General features: G+C 39.8%; 1 protein-coding gene across 1 annotated transcript; it reads right to left on the bottom strand.

Annotated features, from left to right (window-relative positions):
* Positions 1–2,657: 2,657 nt before the first annotated feature.
* CALM1 (calmodulin 1) lies at positions 2,658–20,411 on the bottom strand. Its single transcript, XM_014071509.2, has 6 exons — positions 20,262–20,411; positions 15,981–16,011; positions 12,772–12,915; positions 7,146–7,252; positions 4,186–4,321; positions 2,658–4,029 (listed from the first exon to the last, which is right to left on the bottom strand). The coding sequence occupies exons 1-6, from the start codon at positions 20,262–20,264 to the stop codon at positions 4,001–4,003; spliced, it is 450 nt and encodes a 149-aa protein (XP_013926984.1). The 5' UTR covers positions 20,265–20,411; the 3' UTR covers positions 2,658–4,000.
* Positions 20,412–21,586: the final 1,175 nt, after the last annotated feature.

Raw genomic sequence — 21,586 nt, 5'->3', positions numbered from 1 at the left:
CAATACTGATGTCAGGTTCTGGGAAATGGCCACCAGAATGTTTAGAATTTGAATTCCTCACTCCTAGTCCAAAATTGTGAAGCTAGATAGGAATACAATCTAAAAAGATATAGTATGAAAAGTTAAGTAGATGGATAAAGGGGGGGTTGTTAAATTGCGTAGCATAGTGGACAGCTCTGGTGAAAGTGGGTAGTTTCGCATGGTCTGTTGTTTTCCATCAAGTCAGTTGAATCATTCATAAGGGCCACTGTTCTGAAGCTCTTTTTGAGTATTCTACTCAGCTCTTCCCCCCCAGGGACACCTGCATTCTTGTTTTAAAATGTCAACAGGAATGTTATTAAAAAGGGTCTGCCACTATCTCCTGTAACACCAGCCTTGCTATTTTGCTGTTCCTCGTGGAATGAAATGTTCTGGATTCTTTCCTGCCAAGTGTGACTGGGTGGCAAGAGTAGGAGAGATCTGCAATTTAATTATTTCAACATCGCTGGAATCATGGAAAGAACATCTCTTTTGAAGAACAAAAGCAGACCGAAAAATACAACAAGCAGAAACGAGCTACAGCGCATGGCCGGTTTTTGGTTTTTCTTCTTTGAGATGAAGATCCTGCTCAGAGCTGGCTGCTTTGCCATTGTTACTTATATGGATACTGAGTCCCTTTGATATCATGACTATGCATAAACTAGAGGTGAATTGCTGTAGTACAATGCCTTGCTTTTAAAAATGCACGCCTAATGGAAAAGAGGGATAAAATACATACATGTAGCTGTCTTTAGCCCAAAAAGTTGTAAATCTTTTACGTTTTTAAAAAGAAAAGAAATAACTGATTAGGATTAGGGTTGCAGCATCAAGAATCTTCCTGGACATCCTCAAGTGAGTTGGTATGATGCTTCAAAGCAATATTGCAGGTTTTGGGAGGGGGGTGGGTGGGATTTTTTAAGATTTGAGGGAGGGGGGAAATTGGCATCTTAGCCTTGCAAAGAATTGCACCACCGCAATTTAATGTGGGATGTAAATCCAACAGAATATTGTTCATGCCCCCAGTAGTATGAAATAGATTTTATAAGTAGAAACCCAACCCCAATCTTCTATTCACACAAATCTGATATAACCGAGCTACATCTTCATATTTATCCATTCCCATTTTCCTTTTGAAACACATATTTCTGCATCATATTAATCTTGAATTACTTTCCAAGGGTGCTGTATTGTGGCAGCACTTGGTTTACCTTGCTAAGCTACCAAGTAGAGGGTTGGGGCTATGGAAGTCCCATTAGAGAATATCAGGCCTCTCGGTTAGACTGAGAAGTGAAAAAACATCTCAAATGGTGCCAGTAGCAACTGACTTCCTTAATGTTGCTAAGGAAACTGCATAATTATCTCCAAGGAGTCAATCTCAATTTTTACCTCCACGCTTATAGAAGAAAGGGAATTGGGGCCAAATAATTATGGCTACATTGGAGTTACAATTCTAGTATTATAAACAGGAAAATCTACTCCCCTTTTCTCTTGTTGTTTCATCTTCAGCCTGACAACAAAGAACAAGTCCAATAATTTATCTTCCTAAACCCTTTGTTTCTGTAGTGTCTTTTCCTCTCGCTGAAAATAGAAACTGAAAAACTGTATTCCTATTGGATTTTGCTCCTCCGATGCTTTTGCATTTAAAAAAAAATGCAAATACAGCAGCATGGCAAAGACCGCTTGATTAAACCTTGATGCTACCTAGACCTTCTTTAAAAATCCATGGATGCAGAAAAATTGCACTACAGAATGCTCATTTGCAAACATACAAGCATTCAGATACTTGTCCACTACAACAAGCTATTAATTTTTCATCATTTGATCTCATTTCTTTGGGTTGTCTGATCAAATAATGGCATGGAATTTCCAGCTGAGATGTATGGACTTTCTTTTAAATACTTTTTGAAAGGGTTACAGAATTTTCAAAACAAAATGATAAGATTTTTTATTCTAAAGATTCTTCTCACTCTTAATCTAAGTGGTTTCACAGTTCCATGCATATCCCTTATTCACATTACTGCATTTTGCTGCAGACAGACAGCCTACCTTCCATATTTTGGACAATCCTTGCCATTGATCATTCTGGTTGGTGTTATTGAGAATTAAGTCCAAAATCTCTGGAGGGCATCCAATTGCCAATGTATAAACTAAAGAAACATTAGCAAACAAGCTCCAAATCCCTTAGGTTCTCTATCCTCTGCTTTGGTGCGTAACACAAAGAGCCAAGTCTTTTTTGAACAAAGCTTAGTTTCAGAATTTGCAACCCTCATTGTAGTCTGTGAATGAAACCATTATGAGCTGTTAAAGGAGATATAGTTAGGATTCTGCCTTATAAAGCAATGCATGGACCAAAGCTGAACCTGAATGCTTAAACCTCTTTCATTTGAATATGTGCTTGACTCTAGGTCTCTTTCATTGGACGCCCACTTTGTTGCTGAATTTTTCCTTCCTTTTTAATAAAGTTGGACATCTTGCCAATATGCAGCTCCTCAGTAGACTAGACTAGAGACTAATAAATGTCAGTTCTAGCATTACAGCTACCACAAACCAGGAATAAAAAATGGTGCCACTTCCCTACAGACTCCGGATGAGTCAGAATCAAACAAGCCAGCGAATTAAGATTGTCATAAAGATGAAAGGCAAGCACAAGTTCATTTATTTATAGCAAAGGTCTTGGGTTACAAGAGGTCAGTTCTTGCCATCTTGAAGAAACATTAAACAGGTTAAGTTATTGCATACATGTGCATTATAATTTAGCAGCAAGTCATTCACAGAACACATTTTTCTTTCGTACTGCCGCCTTACCTTTTTTTTTCTTTTTTTTTCCTTTTTGGTTTAATCTCTCAAATCGTATAGAGATAAATCTTTTCGGCTTTTACAAAGCATGTAACACCACCTTTAAGTTAATGGTCTTTTATTGGAAAAAAGACTAGCATTTACAACTTGGAATGGACATAACTGTACTATCTTGAACATCGATGTTGATAGTTGTGCTGAAGTCCACAGGCCCCTCTGCCAGCTCCAAGTCTCGGTACAGTAAATTTTAAAACTGCAAGAGAGAGAGAGAGAGAAACAGGGAGAGATGAAGAGGGAGAGAGAGAGAGAGAGAGGGAGGGAGAGGGAGGGAGGGAGGGAGGGAGGGAGGGAGGGAGGGAGGGAGGGAGAGAGAGAGAGAGAGAGAGAGAGAGAGAGAGAGAGAGAGAGAGAGAGAGAGAGAGAGAAGGAGCATATACCCAAAGGTGCTCCTGCCCTTTGGTAAAGATTTTGTTAAAACTTTTTAGAACGGTAATGGCCCAACATCCGTTCCACAATAGTGCAATGCAGACAATTTTAAAATCAATGTAGTAACACAGAAATGCCACCTATTTGCTTTTGGAAACAAACTACAGCTACATATTGGTGAGCCTTCTCCACCTCAGGTGGGGAACGAGGGGGGGAGGGGTTGCCTCTAAACTTTTTCCAGTCTTCAGCCACTTTGCTGCATACCACCTGAGGTATAAAACAATTTTGAAAGTAACCAGCTTTGACAATTTTATAACTACAGATTCAGCCAGAACCCACTTTTTGACAAAAGAGTGATTAGGCTTTTTTTTTTCCCTTTAAGGTTTTTCTCCTTTTTAAAACTGTTTTAATACAAATGTCTGACTGTGCTCAATTGTCAAGCTGCATGCATGAAAAACTGGCCAGCCCAAACAGAGTAATAGTTATTAGCAAATGGAACTTTTGAGGAGTTCACTAAGTGCTTTCTTATTTTTAAAAGGCAGAACAATTATTTATATTGGGGAAAAAACTGATGGCTAACTTGATTTTTTGGGGAACAGGACCACCAACCATTACATGCAGTTTGTGGACAGAAGGTATTTCAGCATTCAGTTTTGCTATACAGAAACAGAATGAATAAATGAACATTTTTTTTGCAAGAGGTAAGTAAAAGATTCAATTTGATTCTTCTAGAGGAAAAAAAAGGTGAAAGGAGATCTCTTCATTTTGCAGTCATCATCTGTACGAATTCTGAAAGAAACAAAGGAACCATTTCAGAAATTAAACAAATTGTAATGCAGAAATTCCTTACCTCGCTGTATTCTAAGAGGTATAATCCACAACTTGTAAGACCCCACTGTGATTTCTGCTTTTGCAAAATTCTAGTTATAGGAATCCAGATTATACCTTCATAGTTAACTTGTCCATCTCCGTCAATATCTGCTTCTCTGATCATTTCATCTACTTCTTCATCTGTTAACTTTTCTCCTAAGTTTGTCATAACATGACGTAGTTCTGCTGCACTGATGTAACCATTGCCATCCTAGGGGGTTGGGGGGGTGGAGAACAAATAATGCAAAATTGAGAGAATTATAAGTTTCCAGAAAAAAAATGTACAATACAACTAAACATGGCAATTTTTTGGGAAATGAAAAAAACTGGAGGGATAATAGGACAGTATTTCTGTTAATTAAGTACATGTTTTGATGATATAAGTTTGTAAGTTCAGTCTCTGGTTTCTCCAGCCCAAAGATCAGGGAACAACTAATAGCAAAATTCACATTTGAGATCTTAGAAAGATGCTATAGCAATAGCTAACTCTGGGCTAAACCTGTAATACGACTATTTTCTATGTTCTATGTGGTTATTAACTTTATCCTATATATATTATCCAGAATTTAACTGTATTGGTGTAGTCTTAGGGAAATGTGCAAAGAACATATCCTAAATCTCTCAGGAATGGAGGATTACCAGAAGAACAATAATCTTTTAGTATTATGTAAAATGTTACTGTTAGGCAAACATTGTAAGCAGCAAAAGAATTAAGGTTTAATTGGAATCTAAGTTCTCAAACTATTTATTTTGCCAACTTAAAAGTTTTGTAATTAGATTTGGAATCAATGTTCTAATCTTGTTCCATTCTATTGGTTTACTTCTTATACCACGAAGAACGTTTTTAACATGAAATCACTTAAAATTCCAATAAAGTTGTTGAGTGTCCCATCATAAAAACCAAATTATCAGAATCTAAATATATGAGGAACAGTGTCTTTCGTCTCAATACAGTGAGAAGTTTCTCTAACTCTATTGGCAGCATATCTGAATGCCTAGATCATCTCCAAAGACTTTGAAGTCCTCTAGAGAGTAGCAAGAAATTCCTTTCCATTGGAAAAATTCAAACAGAAATGTGTTTTTTAAAAAAAACACAAAACCTATATCATACAAATATCCTAACAGTACCAAGTGATCCAGAGATCTATGTGCTGAGAAGTCAACATAAGAGTGAATTTTAAGTTATTGGGTTGGTTCGGAATGCTTCTTTCAAAGTTGTTAACCTCTTCTTAGTTTAGATTTTATAGGAAATTTGGGTACTTGTTTCTAAAAGTCTAATAAGCCAGGATTTATTGCAATTATTCTCAACCTAACATCCCCCAGAATGTCCGAAATGCAGTTCCCGGAAAGCTTTCCTGCCTAGGAATTTTTGAATTTGCAGACCCAACATATCTGGCAGCCTCCTGATTGGAATGATCAGGTATTTGACTGAGATGATGAATCTGATCCAATCCACCGCTTCTCTTGGAAAAGTAGAATTTAGAGCTTACATGCTAAAATAAAGCATGTTTTAGACTCTCTATGAAAGATACAGTTCTTCATTTAGAAGGTGAAGTTGTGATAAAAAATAGCCCATTCAAATTTTGACCTTACTGAATACAAGCAAGGAGAAAAGACTCATTAGTCAAACCCGGGCAACTCTGATTCTGACAGATACATCAACTCTATAAGGAATAGAATAGAGTAACAGAGTTGGAAGGCACCTTGGAGGTCTTCTAGTCCAACCCCTGCTCAGGCAGGAAATCCTATACCATTTCAGACAAATGATTGTCCAATCTCTTCTTAAAAACTTCCAGTGTTGGAGCATCCACAACTTCTGGAGACAAGTCTGATTAATTGTTCTGTCAAGAAAGTTCTCCTTAATTCTAGGTTGCTTCCCTCCTTGATTAGTTTCCATCCATTGCTTCTTGTACGGCCTTCAGGTGCTTTGGAGAATAGCCTGACTCCCTCTTCTTTGGGGCAACCCCTGATATTGGAACACTGCTATTGTGTCCCCCCCTAGTCCTTCTTTTCATTTAATTAGACATACCCAATTCCAGCAACCGTTCTTTATATGTTTTAGCCTCCACATCTCTTAATAATCTTTGTTGCTCTTCTCTGCACTCTTTCTAGAGTTTCAACATCTTTTTTACCTTGTGGTGACCAAAACTGGATGCAATATTCCAAATGTGGTCTTACCAAGGCATTATAATTAGAAACAGAAAGACCTGGATTAAATTTTTCACTTATAGCAATAGCAATAGCAGTAGACTTATATACCGCTTCATAGGCCTTTCAGGCCTCTCTAAGCGGTTTACAGAGAGTCAGCATATTGCCCCCAACAATCTGGGTCCTCATTTTACCCACCTCGGAAGGATGGAAGGCTGAGTCAACCCTGAGCCGGTGAGATTTGAACCGCTGACCTGCTGATCTAGCAGTAGCCTGCAGTGCTGCATTTAACCACTGCACCACCTCGGCTCCTTAGTCATAATGTTCCCAGAGAATTCAAACAACTTTCTCCTACAGTGAAACAGACACCAGAATGGCAAGCATCGCTATTTGCTACCCCAAACAACAAATAACTTTCTTAATCAGAACCATTTCAATTTTACATTAGAATGCAATATACTAAAGCGTTTGCCACAAGCACACAAAACACAATTTGGGCAATTCTGGTTTTCTGTTAAAGGCATCTTATACACTGGACTTGTTTTCACTGGACTAATATTTAAAGATATGCAACTACTAAACAGTACTGTGAAAGAGTCCTCATTCATGATTTCAAGTATGCGTTTGCAGAATTTTGCAAACAGTTGCAGAACTGTAATATATTTTGTTTCCATACAGTTCTCACGTTGTGTTGCCCTTCCAAATAGTTTTGCTAGGAAGATAAGTCAAACAAAGCAACCAGTTAGAAATTTGATTGTGAAATGCAAATTACAAGACTCGCTGGACTTTACTAGGAGGGCATGTGCTTTTGGTAACAAAGAACAATTCCAAGGAACCTGCATATTGTAACACTAACACCCATACCACAGTTAACCTTAAAATCATACCTTATCAAAAACTCTGAATGCCTCACGAATTTCTTCCTCACTGTCTGTGTCCTTCATTTTTCTAGCCATCATAGTCAAGAATTCTGGGAAATCAATGGTGCCGTTGCCTGTCAAAAAAAAAAAAAGGCAAAGAAAGGAAAAAATATGTCCAAATGTATTTTCAACTCTATCAAAACGTAATTTGTTCTGTCTTCTTCCTCTCAACCCCTTCCTCTTTAGTTAAAATTTGTTCTGTAACTGAATTCTCATACATTCTTTCTATTCAAATACCTCAATGAAGTTCTTTCATATTGTTCAGTTTTCAGTATCTTCATTCACCTATTTTTTCCCTTAACCTACCTCATTTTATCAAAGGAATGCTATTCCTATTAACTTCAACATACTTCTGTTTTCCTTGACATGCCTAAGCTTCACTGCTGTTTAACATTCATACTATTCACTGCCTTTCTAGTAGATTTACATATCTTAAAATTGTATAATTCATTCTGCTAAGGGACACAGTTTAATCTGTTTGTTCCAGTTCTTCACCATGTATGTATAATTTAGAATCACTCACTCCATTTTCCCTATAAAACACCACTATTCTTGGATATATTCACTTTTAGATTCATACTCCTTGTTGCATTTGACATTCACTAGAAATCATTTAGATTCTCAGCCAAGTTATGACATCATGTGCATGCCATCAGTTTTTTAAAAATAAAAAACCTTTTTTTACCATAGGAGAGTCCCTTTATACCATCAAAGGTTTTAGATATAAAAGATGCAATTTCTTAGCAGATGTCAATCAGTTCAACTCCCTGCACGCCTGAATTGCTTTGAAAACATCACATAACTGACTAAATTTGTGCTCTCTAGTTCAAAGGCCACTGCAAGTGGAAATTTCAGGACTTGGGAAAGAGAGAAATGAAATTTATTCTCTACTGCCTGCTCAACTATGAACTGGAAATGCTTAGTTTTTACAAAATCCAGATATTCTCTCTAGTTTTAATGCTAATTTATAATTTCACAGTCATTCCCTTCTCTTTAAATACCAGAATAATTTTCAAAGGAACTAAAAATCTGACTGCTGATCTTGGGAAACAGGTAGAATACAGGACTGCAGGTGACTGGAAGATCAACATTATGTCTTGTTCGGCATATGATCTATTCCTTACACTCATTACTCAGATTCTGCAAACAATCTGAGGGACAGATCTTCAAAATTCTCAAGGGTGTGTGGTTTATTTTGGAAGGGATGTTGTACAATTGGCCTCAGTGAAGGCTTTTTTAAAGCACTGTTCCATATTTGTAGGTATAAGACAAATTAACCAATTATAAGGAGACAGTTGTTTTATTAAAAATTGGTCCTCATGTCTTCAACACATGATATACAACTGTAAGCTTTCTCAAACTTGATGCCTCCCATTTGGACACAGCATGTTGGCAGAGAAGGCAGTGAATTATATCCTGTCTGGAAGACAACAGTGTAGTAATGCTCTGAATCTCTTCCACTAGGTTACTGGACTAGAAATTATTTTGTAGACAAGACTGGACGATACAAATAGTTGTAAGAAAATGTTAGCTATTGTTTGCAGATTAGAAAGGTATTTCAAAAATCTGGATCACCTCTGATCAAGCTGTCTTTTTATAACGTTCGAAGTATTCATGTTGAACTCATTTGTATCACAAGAGAATATGCAGGAGCATGATTGGGCTTCGATTCCACTTATGCCATGCTCTGCTCTAGAGATGATTTTAACTTTGAAGAAATCTTTGATCCCCAATGAGCACTGATGATGTTACCTAGATTGGGTAATGAAACATCTGCAAGAAAACAACCAAGCTCAGAGAGCACTAAGGATCCCTCATTTCAACCGTGAGTTGCAAATATTCTCCTTTATTACTGTCTATGTTTCCCCCACACTCTAAGGAACAGTACCCAGAGAACTCAAATGTTAACACATAAAAGATAAAAATGGTTAAACAAATCAGTGGAACAGTTATCATATTAATCACACCCAGTTTTATTTACATATAGTACAGCCAATTCAAATTTAGTTTTTCTTCTGTGTCTCTCTCAACAAGCCACTCAAACATTTTAAGTAATACAAATAACTTTTCTTTGGCAAGACAGAAACATTTTGTATGTTAAGTTTCTTCAACTGTGCTAGGGTCCCATCCTGATTAGGGTTGATGCCATGAAGATGCATGATAAAAATTTGCAGCTAGGCAATGGGTAATTTGACCTGAAATACACAGCTCCAACACACAATTATTTCACAGCAGGTAGTAGGATTTAACCAATTTTGACTGACCTTGGAAATACTAAGAAGGGTCAAAGCTATTAGTAATAACATGAAATCAGGAAATCCCAGCCTAGACTGGAAGTTGAAAAACACCCAAGAAAGCAATGGCAAGCCATATTATAATTACTAGGGAGATTATAATAAACTCCAGGGAGATTAGATCTCTTTATCTAGAAAGTTGTGTGGTGGTGGGGGGAGTTGCACTGCAAATTCTCTTGCCATTCAAACATCTTTTACTCAGAATTTAATCCCAGATTTAATTTATATTTGGAGTCTATCACAAGGACGTGGTAGAGAAAGTGGAGTCTATCTCTTGCCAAGTTACTCCATAGCCCAGAGGCTAAAACTAGAGGGAAAGAAGATAGAGAAGCTGTTGCCTATAAGGTTTCTATTTCACTGACTCGATTTGGCAGTCTGCCAAACCTGAATGCATTCTACTGTATTTGGAGATAGGGATACTGTTAGCACATTGTCTATCCTGTAACCCAATAGTCTCTCTTCCTGAGCTAGCTGTTCTGATCTCAGGCAAGGCATTGGTTTACTCTAGGCATTTTGTTCAGGACACAAATTAGGTGTGGTTTTCTGCTTGAGTGGAGCTAGTGATTAGATGTTGGGGAAATTATGGTAACTCAACTGGCATGGACAGATCACCTTCTAGTGAGACTAGCAGCTGATGGAAATCTTAGTTAAAGCAATCCAATTCAGGCACCCAATGCATTTGGATATTTACCCTAATGCGTTTAGGAAATTTCTCATTTTACTTATCAGTTATGTTAGTGCTTGGCCGGTCTAATCTATGAAATTTAGAGATGGGCTGAATAATGGCCACTCTTTTCTCTTACACAGCAAGAGAAACCAGTTCCAGCAAAGAATATGAAAATAATGAAGCAAATAAGATAACAAATGGAACACAAATGGACAGGAATTGAGATCAACAGCTGGAAAAGTATTAAAAAATGCTTACTTCTCTGCCATCACTCCATCCACACAAGAGGCCAGCATTGCTTTATTTGTACAAGTGGCATATTCTTCAACAATATGTTGGAGATGCACAGCCAGAATTGATGGGCAAAGTTGATAAGCTGTGCTCCAACACCTCTGTTATGCAAGCTGCAATGGCAGCTGGCCTGCTTCCAGGTGCAATTCAAGGTATAGGTTTATTACCTACAAAGCCCTGCGTGGCACGGGTCCAGGTTACCCGAGGAACCATCTCATCCCAATGGGATGGGCTCACCTTGCATCAGGAGAGGAGATATGCTGAGGATCCCATTAGTCAAGAAATTTCTGCTAGCAGGATACAGGAGAAAAGCCTTCTCCACTAAGGGTCCTACCCGTTGGAACATCTTACTCTCCAGGGTGAGATCTGCTCCTGACCCTCCATAAGGATCTGAAATTCTGGCTCTATCAGTTGACTCGGAGTCCCAATGGAGACTGTCTCCTGGAGGTGATTGATGGACTAACAGCAGATTCCACCTCACTCCCTGCACACCTTGTTTCCTCCCACCCAATCTTTTTACCATAATTTATAATTTTATTGCCAGTACTGGCAAATAAATCTAATAAATAAATAAATAAATAAACACACAGACAAATAATAAAAGGTAAAGGTTCCCCTCGCACATGTGCGCTAGTCATTCCCGACTCTAGGGAGCGGTGCTCATCTCCGTTTCAAATCTGAAGAACCACAGTATTCAAAGACGTCTCCATGGTCATGTGGCCAGCATGACTAAAATCTGAAGACGCACGGAAGGCTGTTACCTTCACATCAAAGGTGGTTCCTATTTTTCTACTTACATTTTTGCATGCTTTCGAACTGCTAGGTTGTCAGAAGCTGGGACAAGTAACAGGACCGCATTCCGTTACACAGCGCTAGGGATTCAAATAGCCAAACTGCCAACCTTTCTGATCAACAAGCTCAGCGTCTTAGCCACTGAGCCACCACATCCCCGACAAGTCATAGGGAAACAAATTTACCAACAGCTTGTCACTTGGAATTTTGGGGCTAGCTTTATGGAGAAATGAGGACTACCAGCCAATAATTTAATTCTTGCCTTTCTTGATTAAGACAGAACTGACATCATGGTAAAGAGAAGTAATCTATGTGTTGCTGAGGGAAGGATGTATCTTAATTCTATAAAGAAGGCAAGTAGTCCATGCAAAGAAAATCCTCATGTCCTTTGGCACTGGCAATATGTGCAATATAAACAATCATTCCATTTCTGGGAAAGTTAACTGAGAAGACCTTGCAATTCCAGACATAACTGAATTATACTAATCATTGGGAGTCATTTTAATCAAAGGATTACCTTGGCAAGGGTCTCTGTCAGAACCAGATGTGATGGAATTAGCTTTACTTCTTCTCCTGGGCTTCTGGGAAAGTTTTGATACCATTAACCATGATCCCTTTGGGATCATCTGATAGGACTGAATCTTGGGAGAAAACCCCACTTTTCACAGCAGCTTTGACTCAGTGTGGGACCCAATTGTTCACCATCTGGCTTATCTATCATGTCCCATAGAGTTATGATCTGTCTCAATATCTATAGAAAAGTGCTGGGGGCAATAATCAGATGCCAACGGTATACGGAGGAAACTTTCTCATGACGCGGCTCTTTACCATCCAATCCACAGAAGTCAATAACCTTTAAAGCTGGGATCCATTTATACCTAGTGTGTGTGGTGTGACCTTTCTTGAGGTTGTTGTATTTGGCAATGGTTTGCCTTGGTTGCATTCCATTTTGTTTGCTGTAACACTCATCATAAGGAGCTACTGTTGAAAAGAGTGGAAACTGCAATGCAAAATGCAGCTGACAGATTGTCACTAAGAGCGGTCATGTGATACCTGTACCAAAAGGTCTGCTCTGATTATAAATTGCTTATGGGACAGAGCTTAAAGTTTGGGTATTAACCTTTACAGTCCTAAACAGCTTAGGTCCCACTTACCTAAAATACTTGTTCTCTCCCATTTCAAACTTGTTTGCCTGTTAAGATCTGCCCCAAAAGGCTTTACCAGGCATTAGTCCCAGGCTACACATAATATATTTGATTAATATGTGAGTGACAGCAGCTACGCCAAGGACAGGAATCAATAATATTCTTAGTAGATATGCTGTATCTTCATGTGCTGTTTTATTTAGATTTCCCTGATTCAGACACAATTATAGCTGTCATTAATACATGGCAGATTTTATTAGGACTATAAATCACAGTTGTAATTAGCTGCTACAAACCTTCAATTCTGTAATGTAGAACTTTTACCAACACTGAGTTATGAGTTTGAAGAAAATGAATTACGTTCATGTATGAATGATAGCTGGTTCATCCCTTCATATGCTTACCATCAGCATCCACTTCATTAATCATGTCTTGCAATTCTGCTTCTGTAGGGTTTTGACCCAGCGACCTCATGACAGTCCCCAGCTCTTTGGTTGTGATGGTGCCATCACCATCTTTGTCAAATAAAGAGAAGGCTTCCTTGAACTCTGAGAACAGGGAAGAAAACAATCATCAGCCCACAGCAACCTGATAGATAACACTATGTGTGAATAAGTCTTCTCTCCAGTGAATGATACCACAAATGAACAAATTAATGACATGTTCCATCTTTTTGCAAATGTATACATAGAATGACATGTAATGCCTAACAAACAATATACAGGCCTACAATTTTTCCCATTTGGACTGTGCAGATAGTCCTCGCATTACAACAGTTCTGTTCTGAACTGTGACTGCTCGAAGTTACAACATCACTGACAAATGTGACATTACCATTTATGACACTTACAACCATTGTAGCATTCCCATGATTATGTGATTAAAATTCAAGCGCTTGGCAACTGACTCATATTTATGACAATTGCAGTGTCCTGGAGTCATATGACCACATTTTGAGACCTACTGACGAGCAAATTCAATGGGGAAGCCAGTTTCACTTAACAACTGTGTTACTAACTTAACAGTTACAGTGATTCACTTAACAACTGTGGTAAGAAAGGTCATAAAATGAAGCAAAATTCACAACTGCCTCACATAGCAACATAAAGTTTGGGCTTAGGTGTGGTCATAGGTCGAAGCCTAAAATTGTGTCTTGTCAAATCTCATCATTAAAAGTGCAGTAATTCTATGAATGCAAATTGGGGAAGATCCAAAAAGAAAGTTACTCTAGAATACCTAGACAAGAGCAGCATCCTGACACCCAAGTCATTTTGGCCTACAATAACCATTGCATTGAGTCAACAAAGAATGACTAGTAATCCACACCATGTAAAAAGCATCCATTTCCATAACATCAAGATACATTTTTGGATATGAAATATGGAAAGTAGCATTCAAAATCCCACACATAGAATATATATGGAACCAGTCTTTTTCTCATCCTAATGTACATTACAAGAATCCAAAGTCCCATGTCCTAAAAAACTTGAAGTCTGGGAGTGGGTGGCAGTGAGATATGGTGAAGACAGCTATAACATTACTGATACTTAAAACAGATAGTTATATTTATAATACATTGCATTCATAATGATTAAAAACTCATTAGCTGCAAAAAAAATCTTGTTTTTCTCTTTTGAAGGAAAGAACAAATGAGTATAAAATAATTCCCTCTTAGACATTGAACACATGGATTTTTAAAGCCTTTACATTGTATACATTTACAGTTGCATAGCATCTTCTTCTCTCATTGCACTTAAACATGTCATCCAGTGAAGCTAAATGAAAGTACTTCACAGAGCATCTAATTAGCTTCATTATGATGTCATTGTAGATCTTGTTAAAGAGAATGGGCAAATTCATGGAGACTATCATGACAGCTATTTATTAGCTCCAGGTCTGGATGCAGTAAGTCTCTCAATATTAGTTAGTATGGAATGTAAGTGCAAGGGCTTACAAAACTCATGTCCTGCTTGTTGGTTTTCTGAGGACACGGTTTCAGTGTGAAAAACAGGACCCTAATCTAGACTGCACGAATCCCAGAAACAGAACATGAGTAAAGAATTCTGTGTGCCATTCACCTATGCTTTGATTCAACCAAGTGGTAATGTTCTTAATGGTTCATTCACACTTGAGATCTCTTAACCCTGAAACTGCAGATTAACTATTATCCCATCCTGAATGCACAATAATACCATAATGCATCAAGCTTCCTCGGTTTGATGCCCTACAGATATACTTGAACAGTAATTGCCGGTCACTGATCCAGTGACATGATGGCAGGGGTGATGTCATCATGCAAATCACACAATTGGTATGTATGTGTGTGAGAGAGATTTACTTGGAAAAAATACTTCCAAGATTAGTGAAAATATAAAAAAGAGAAATTACTTACAACAGAAGTAAGGTCTGGACTAGGGGTTTCTTGATTCGTACCTCAGACTCTTAGCCATTATGCTGCACCTGCAGCGTTACTATAAGCATAACACGCATAGGGAGAAATGCAACCAGGAACGAAGCTCTGAATGCAAAGTGTGCAGTATTCAGATCCCCAAGTGGTTCAGGTCTAGCATAAGCTAATTATACTGGTCGGCAGCTCCTTAAAGAAGTTGGGCCAAGAAAGTAAGTGCCAAGGAGCACAAGTCAGTGCTCTCTTGCCTTCTTAACTCAACCATCTCGAGCCAGGGAAATGTGCAGCTGACACACCCACGATGCATGTGAACAATCTTTTCCACTTCACAGCTGAATTTTGCACACTTCTGCTTTAGAGGATGAGCAGGACAGAAAAATTACAAAAAGAGGGAACGACTACTCAGGACTTTTCAGCCCACTCTTGACCTAGCCAATGCAATTGTCTTAAGGCCCCAAATTATGCTATACTACTTTTTCCCTTCGGTATAGTTAGCCACAACCTTGGGTAAAACCAAGCAGAAATTGTGACTTGATAAACCAAAAAGTAACAGAAGGGAAAGGGAAAAAAGGCAGCATTTTGTTTAAATTTGGCAAGGGCCATTATTTTCTCTGAAAAATCCCAACTACTTTAATAATTTTGGACTGCATACTTTTTAGCTTTTAGAACTCTCAGAACTCTTATTCTCAGATAAATGTGCCTTGCTATAAATAAATATTGTCAATTTCATGAGAAACAGTGCTTTGCCTAGTAACTAACATCCAATGCATCAGAAAACCTCAGATCTTTAATGTTGAAATAAGTGGTCTTGATTGGTACCTAAGCAAACGTACAGAGGAAATCAAAGGACTGTATCCATTTCATAGTCACAGTCTTTATATTTATACAGCTATAACTGTGTACACAAAAAAAAGGATGTGGGTTGCATAACCAGCCGGTAGGTTTCAATTCCTATGGTAACCAGTTATCTAGATAGAAATGAATACAAACATGTATGTTTTCAGGAACATATTTAAATTACTGAACGAAAAACAATTTAATGTGATGTTTTCTTGTCTTTTAAAGATCAATCCACACCAACAGGAATGTAAAGTCTTGAGAAATAGCCAAGCGATGGCAGCCACCAAGAATGTTCTGCAATATTTTTGTATTCACAATAAGTTGCTAGGCCAACAGAAACCATCTCCCTCCAATTAGAATACTCACCAGCAATCTGTTCTTCGGTCAGCTGATCGGCCTATGTAAAGAATAGAAAAGTATTTCAGAACATTGTTTACCTGTAGCTATGTCAAAGCACACAATGCAGCAGCAACTCAGAGGCAAGATGACATAACATTATATTAATGCTTGGCACATCCAAGAGCAATTGGCAATAAACCATTCTTCTCTTCAATGGATCGTGCAAACAGAACCGAGACAGCATGGGGAGAGAGAATATGAATTACCCAGAAAGCTGGAGAGCCTTCTTTATTAATCTGATGGTCAAGAAACAGACCCTCCCCCCCAAATGCATTTTGCATCAGGTTTTCATTACAGCCATGAAATTACTGATCCTACCACAAAGCAACGGGCAACAAAAACAAACCTGCAAAATAAGGGCCTAACTATTTAGGTCATTTCTGTTCAAGAACTACACATGCTTTTAATGTGTTTAAAAATTTTAATATTTTTTTAAAAAAACCATCTGATCTTTTTTTTTTTGTCAAGGAAATCACTGGAAGTTGCCAATCTATTAGTTTTCCAAAAATAAAGCATTGCTTTGAAACTTTAGTAACTGTCCTAATCAATAGTCCCACTCTGTAATATCTGACAAGGAAAAATGGTATTCTGCTCTGTATGACACTGTCAGTGCAAAGAGATTATGATTTATGTAAACATTTATATAGTCAGTTATTTATATAGACATGGGTTATAAGATAATTAATTAGCCTAATCAATATTTAATAGCTTAGTGAGAAAGAATATATATATATATATATATATATATATATATATATATATATATATATATATATATATATATATATATATATATATATAATGTTGTATTTGTGCTGATAAATAAATACAACACAGGTTCCAATCCCAGTAAGGGTATGTCTAGCTAATGAGAGCTAAATAGCTTGAAATAGATCTATACTAGTCTCCCTTTATTTATTTATCAGCACAAATACAACACAAATGTAACAAAGGGAACAGTAAAAATATTGGGTTTCTGTCTGGATGGTCTCTTACGACGAGCCGATGGACAGAGAATGGAAGCAGTGAACTTCCTCCCATATTTGGGCATACCAGGGGTTGTGATATATATCAATGAAGTTACAGATTTTCTTTAAAAGGTTGCTGAATTTGGAAAAATTATACTCTTATCCAAATATTGAATGTCTGCCTTAAAGCTTTGTTTGAAATAGCTATTTGATGCTGCAAGACTCATATCCAAATACTGATTTCCTGTTAAATACACAAGATGTATGTATGTGAAGATGTGTCTGGAAGTTTACTATGAAATTTGAAGATCAACAAATGCGTCAAAATCCTCTGCAGTTTGAAAACCTCTGTTGGCAAGCATAACTGACTTCACAATGCAGTGGCTTGCCAGCAATTAAAGGACATCCCAAAGTAAGCTTCTCATAAAAAAAAAAAAGTTGCAGGATTTGTACACAACTAATGAGCAACCTTTTTTGAAATCTTCCCAGAATCCAGTTGCTGGATGTTCTTTCGGTGAGGCAAGTTGGCATAGTGATTTACATAATGTATCAGAGCAATGCAGAGCAGGAAACTGGACCACACCTCAATAAAATGAAGACTGCAAATCAACAGAACTAGAGTGTATGAAGCCCTCAGTCTGTGATTTGAAGGATGAGAATCCAGGTTTTATACATTCAAGTTTTGATCTTATACATGTTTTTCACACAATATATAATAATATCTAGCTTGTATTTTAGGCAACAAGAACAAATGTGCTTTACTTTGGTTACCTGATGAAAGTAGCTAGCATAGTGCTAAACCAGCCACCCCGCCCATACAGGGTTGTGTGAAGGGGGAGTCAGATCCGATGATGTAACCCCTCCCAGCAGCAAAAGGGGAAAGGAGACATACCTGGGCTTTTCCTTTCTACTATGGGAAATGAAAGCTGAGATTTCCATCCTTTCTTTTCTCAATATATCATGCATTTCACAATTACGCAGCAATTCTAGTTAAAATAATAATAAAATCCTGAATAAAGACTAAAGATCATCATTAACTAAAATGCTCTTGGGAGATGTCTGACCAAGGTAAAATCTAACTGCACATTAGGGGAAAATGAAATATAAGGGTCAGTTTCTACAATGCATCTGCACTAAGCAGCCTTCCCTAATTGAATGACTTCCAAATGGGTCAGATCACAACATGTGCCCAACACACTTGGAGGGCTCCACTATGGGCAGAGGGGCGAGGGGAAACCTTGTTAAAAAGGCTTCCCCTGACTGCCTTCTGCATAAAACATGACCTTGTCCCAACAGCCCAATTGTGATCCATACATTTTGGTACACCAGACAGCTATAGTGTCAATTTTAGTAGATTTAGTAGATTGAGACTGCCTTTTAAGCAGATCTTACCCATTTCTCCTTTCACTCTCCATTCCAAAAATCACCCAAATAAGCCCTCTTGTACACAAATACAAACACTCTCACACACAGTGTATTAGTGAGCTTTTAAGATGTTTGTTCAGGGCTTCTAGGAAATAATTTCCAGTTGCTACTGTAAATAGCATGGATTTTTATCTTCTCCTAGCTTCCCACCTCTAGGGATTAGTAGGGTGGAGGCTCAAGAGGAAGAAGAGGAGGAGACATGATGTAATCCAACCTTCAAAGCCTTTTTTTTTTTTTTTGCAATTGCTGCATTTGAGGGTTTTGGAAAATTATTTTTTGGGGGGTGGAGAAATAGTGCAATAGTCGCAGAGGTTCTCCCTCCCCCTCCGCAGTGCAGCTGGTATAAAAACTGTGATTGTTTCCATCATCCTTCCCCTGCCATCTTCCTAACCCATCTCCTTCAGTCAGCCTGGCCATCTACTTTCCTCATCCTATCTCCACCAGGGGAAAAAAGGCACATGCAATCATCAACATTTTTTTTAATAACATCAAAATCATGGCTCTTTACATTGCATTTTCACAGGGCAGGGTTCTTGCTCCATCTGCAGCCATATCAATGCCATATGTTGAGCTCCCATATGGTTCTAACCAGGAACTTTCCAGAGGTATGCCTCAGGGTAGTCTCTGTCAACCCCTGTCATCAGCCAGCACATCTGGAAGGCGCAGAGAAGGGGAAAGCTGCTTCCAGAAAACAACCCTACCACTTCCAGCTAAATAATCCAAACAGCACCCGCCAAAATATAGGATAAATTCTCTTGAATGCGGTCTTGTGTTCAATGAAGGCCTGATCCGTTTCCCCAGCCTCTGCTCATTCCTGCCGAAGATACGCGGTCTTTATTCTTTAGGGGAGGGTCTAGGCTTAATCTTAGCCTTGTCGTTTTGTGGAGGGGGCGAAGGGCCGCTCCTCAGCTACAACACAGGAAATCTCAGCTCCGGGGAAGCGCACGCAGCACCTCTGACTACAGACAAGGCGCGGCCCCAGTTACTACCTCGCCCCTATGACGTGGGGATGTGGAAAGGAGACCAGGGCGCTCCTCCCGCGCAATTGCCATCCCGTCTCCAAAGACATTTGCCCCAAAGTCCTTGCAAATAAACACAAAATCGGGAGCTGCGACCGCCGCCGTGCCAAGCAAGGAGACCGCCCGGTTCTCCAAGCAAACATCGCCCCCTGTCCGAGAGCAGGCGGATCCGCCACTTTCCCAGCCCAAGCGATCGCTGAACTCTGAAGCATCCCCACCCAGCCTTGGGCGCTAACTGGGGAGGAAACCGGCTTGCACTCCTGCAAGCGAGCGCCGACAAGAGCGCCAGTTCCGGCAAGCGGTCGCGAGTTTCTCCGCACACAACAGCCACGAGATCGTGGGAAGCGAGTGAAAGAGACTCGGGCGCGGGACGGGCGACTTGCAAGGCCGCCTGGAACTTCGCCTGCAATCTTAATGCTCTCCTCCACAGCCCAAGTTAGAAACTATTAAGAAAAAGGACAAGCGCTGGGCAAGGGCTGTCAACGCTTCGCCCCATTCAGGGACACCACCACCCCATTCCCACCTTCCATGCAAAAGAGCGGATCCGCTTTCCAGCAGATCTCAAGGCGCAGGGCCCGCTTCCACCTCCGCTCCTAGAGTGCAGTCCAAGCTGACACCCCACCCCGCCCCCGAAGTTGGCAAGGCATAGTAGCCAAAGGGCAAACGCGTTGCTAGTCGGTTCCCGCCAAGAGTCGAAAGATCCAACAGCAGCTTGTAGGAAGTCAAGCGACAAATCCAGATGTTTCTCGTCCGTGCTTTAAAACAAAACCCGAACAGGAACACCAACCACACAAACACACACAAAATCCCTCACGCGGTAGATCCAAGCTACCTACCATTGCGGCTGGCGGCGTTAGCTCTCTGTGCCCTGGCGAAGGTGCAGAAGACAATCAGCAGCGAACAGCGTCGTTTCCTCCTCCCTTTGCCAGAAATGCTGTAGGTGTGAGGCTGCGCGGAGCCTTTTTTATAGGGAACGGCGTATCCCTCCGCCAGAGCAGCGCCTTTCTCTCTCTCTCTCTCTCTCCTCCCCGGACTGGGGCGCACAGTAGCAGGACTGCAGCAGGCAGCTCTGCCCCTCCACGCCGCCTGGAGCTTCCTCAGCTCACTCCTCTCTGCCAACTCAGTGACCAGTTGCAACAGCTCGGGCTCTTCGCAGGCGTCCGTTGGACGGGCGCAGTAGTAGCGGCCACGCTACACAGTCCCGCGCGCCCTGCCCTCCGGGATTATTGCTGCGGATGCTTGGCGGAATTTAAGCATTTTGCAGAGTCCTCTTAAGAGGCTCGGTACGCGCCTCTGCTTTGGGGGCACGGAGGGGGGGGAGGCGGTTTTCAGAGCAGCCGTCGAAAGACAATTGGCCTCAGAGCATAGTAAACCTTTCTACCACGTGGGGCGGGCCTTAGCCGTAGGCTGCAAGGGAAGCCTAGAATTAACAGGATAACTTGCATGCTCTTGTGGGAGAAAAATGGCCAGATGGGGAACTGCTGTGTCTCGGACCACAGCTGACAGTTTTCAAGGTAGGAGAAGAGGATGCTGTAACTCAGGTGCTATTTTCCCCCCTATAAAACACCCTAAAATTGCACACTTGACTTGAAAAATACCTCTGTGGATCATACCTCAAGCTTACACAAAGGGAAACGTTTTGGGAAGGAAGTAGATCTCAAAAAATAGACAGTACATGTCTAATGGCTGGGGGGAGGGTACACATCAACAATAGCTTTCCCCAAGGAGACCCTCTTTAAAGCAATCGGATTGCAATTTTCATCCTTCCAATCAGCTAATATGAATTTTATGATCATACTACAAAACTAAGAAACATGATACAACCAAAAAGTCTACCATAATTGGAAAGTCAGGTAGTTATACACCTCTGTATAATTATATATATATTGTGTGAGTCTTCTTGCTAGTCCCTTGGACTGCAAGGCAATCAAATTGGTCAGTCCTAGAGAAGATCAACCCTGGCTGCTCTTTAGAAGGCCATATTCTGAAGATGCAACTCAAATACTTTGGCCACCTAATGAGTAGGAAGGACTCAGGGGAGAAGAGCCTAATGCTGGGCAAGATTGAGGGCAAAAGAAGAATGGGACGACAATGAGATGGCTGGATGGAGTCCAAAGCAGTAGGCATGAGCTTAAATGGGCTCCCGGGAATGGTAGAGGAC

This window comes from Thamnophis sirtalis, unplaced genomic scaffold (genome assembly GCF_051295495.1).
Source record: "Thamnophis sirtalis isolate CommonGarterSnake01/CBP01778 unplaced genomic scaffold, rThaSir2_p1.2 scaffold_1, whole genome shotgun sequence".
Classification (NCBI taxonomy): Eukaryota; Metazoa; Chordata; class Lepidosauria; order Squamata; family Natricidae; genus Thamnophis; species Thamnophis sirtalis.
This window is presented reverse-complemented; position numbering and strand designations above follow the sequence as displayed.

Excerpts from the sequence above, each read along its gene's own strand:
- CALM1 (XM_014071509.2), bottom strand. Across the intron at positions 4,322-7,145 it reads CATTCAGAGTTTTTGATAAG|GATGGCAATGGTTACATCAG; the intron begins GTATGATTTTAA and ends CCAACCCCCTAG. Across the intron at positions 4,030-4,185 it reads TGGACAAGTTAACTATGAAG|AATTCGTACAGATGATGACT; the intron begins GTATAATCTGGA and ends TGTTTCTTTCAG.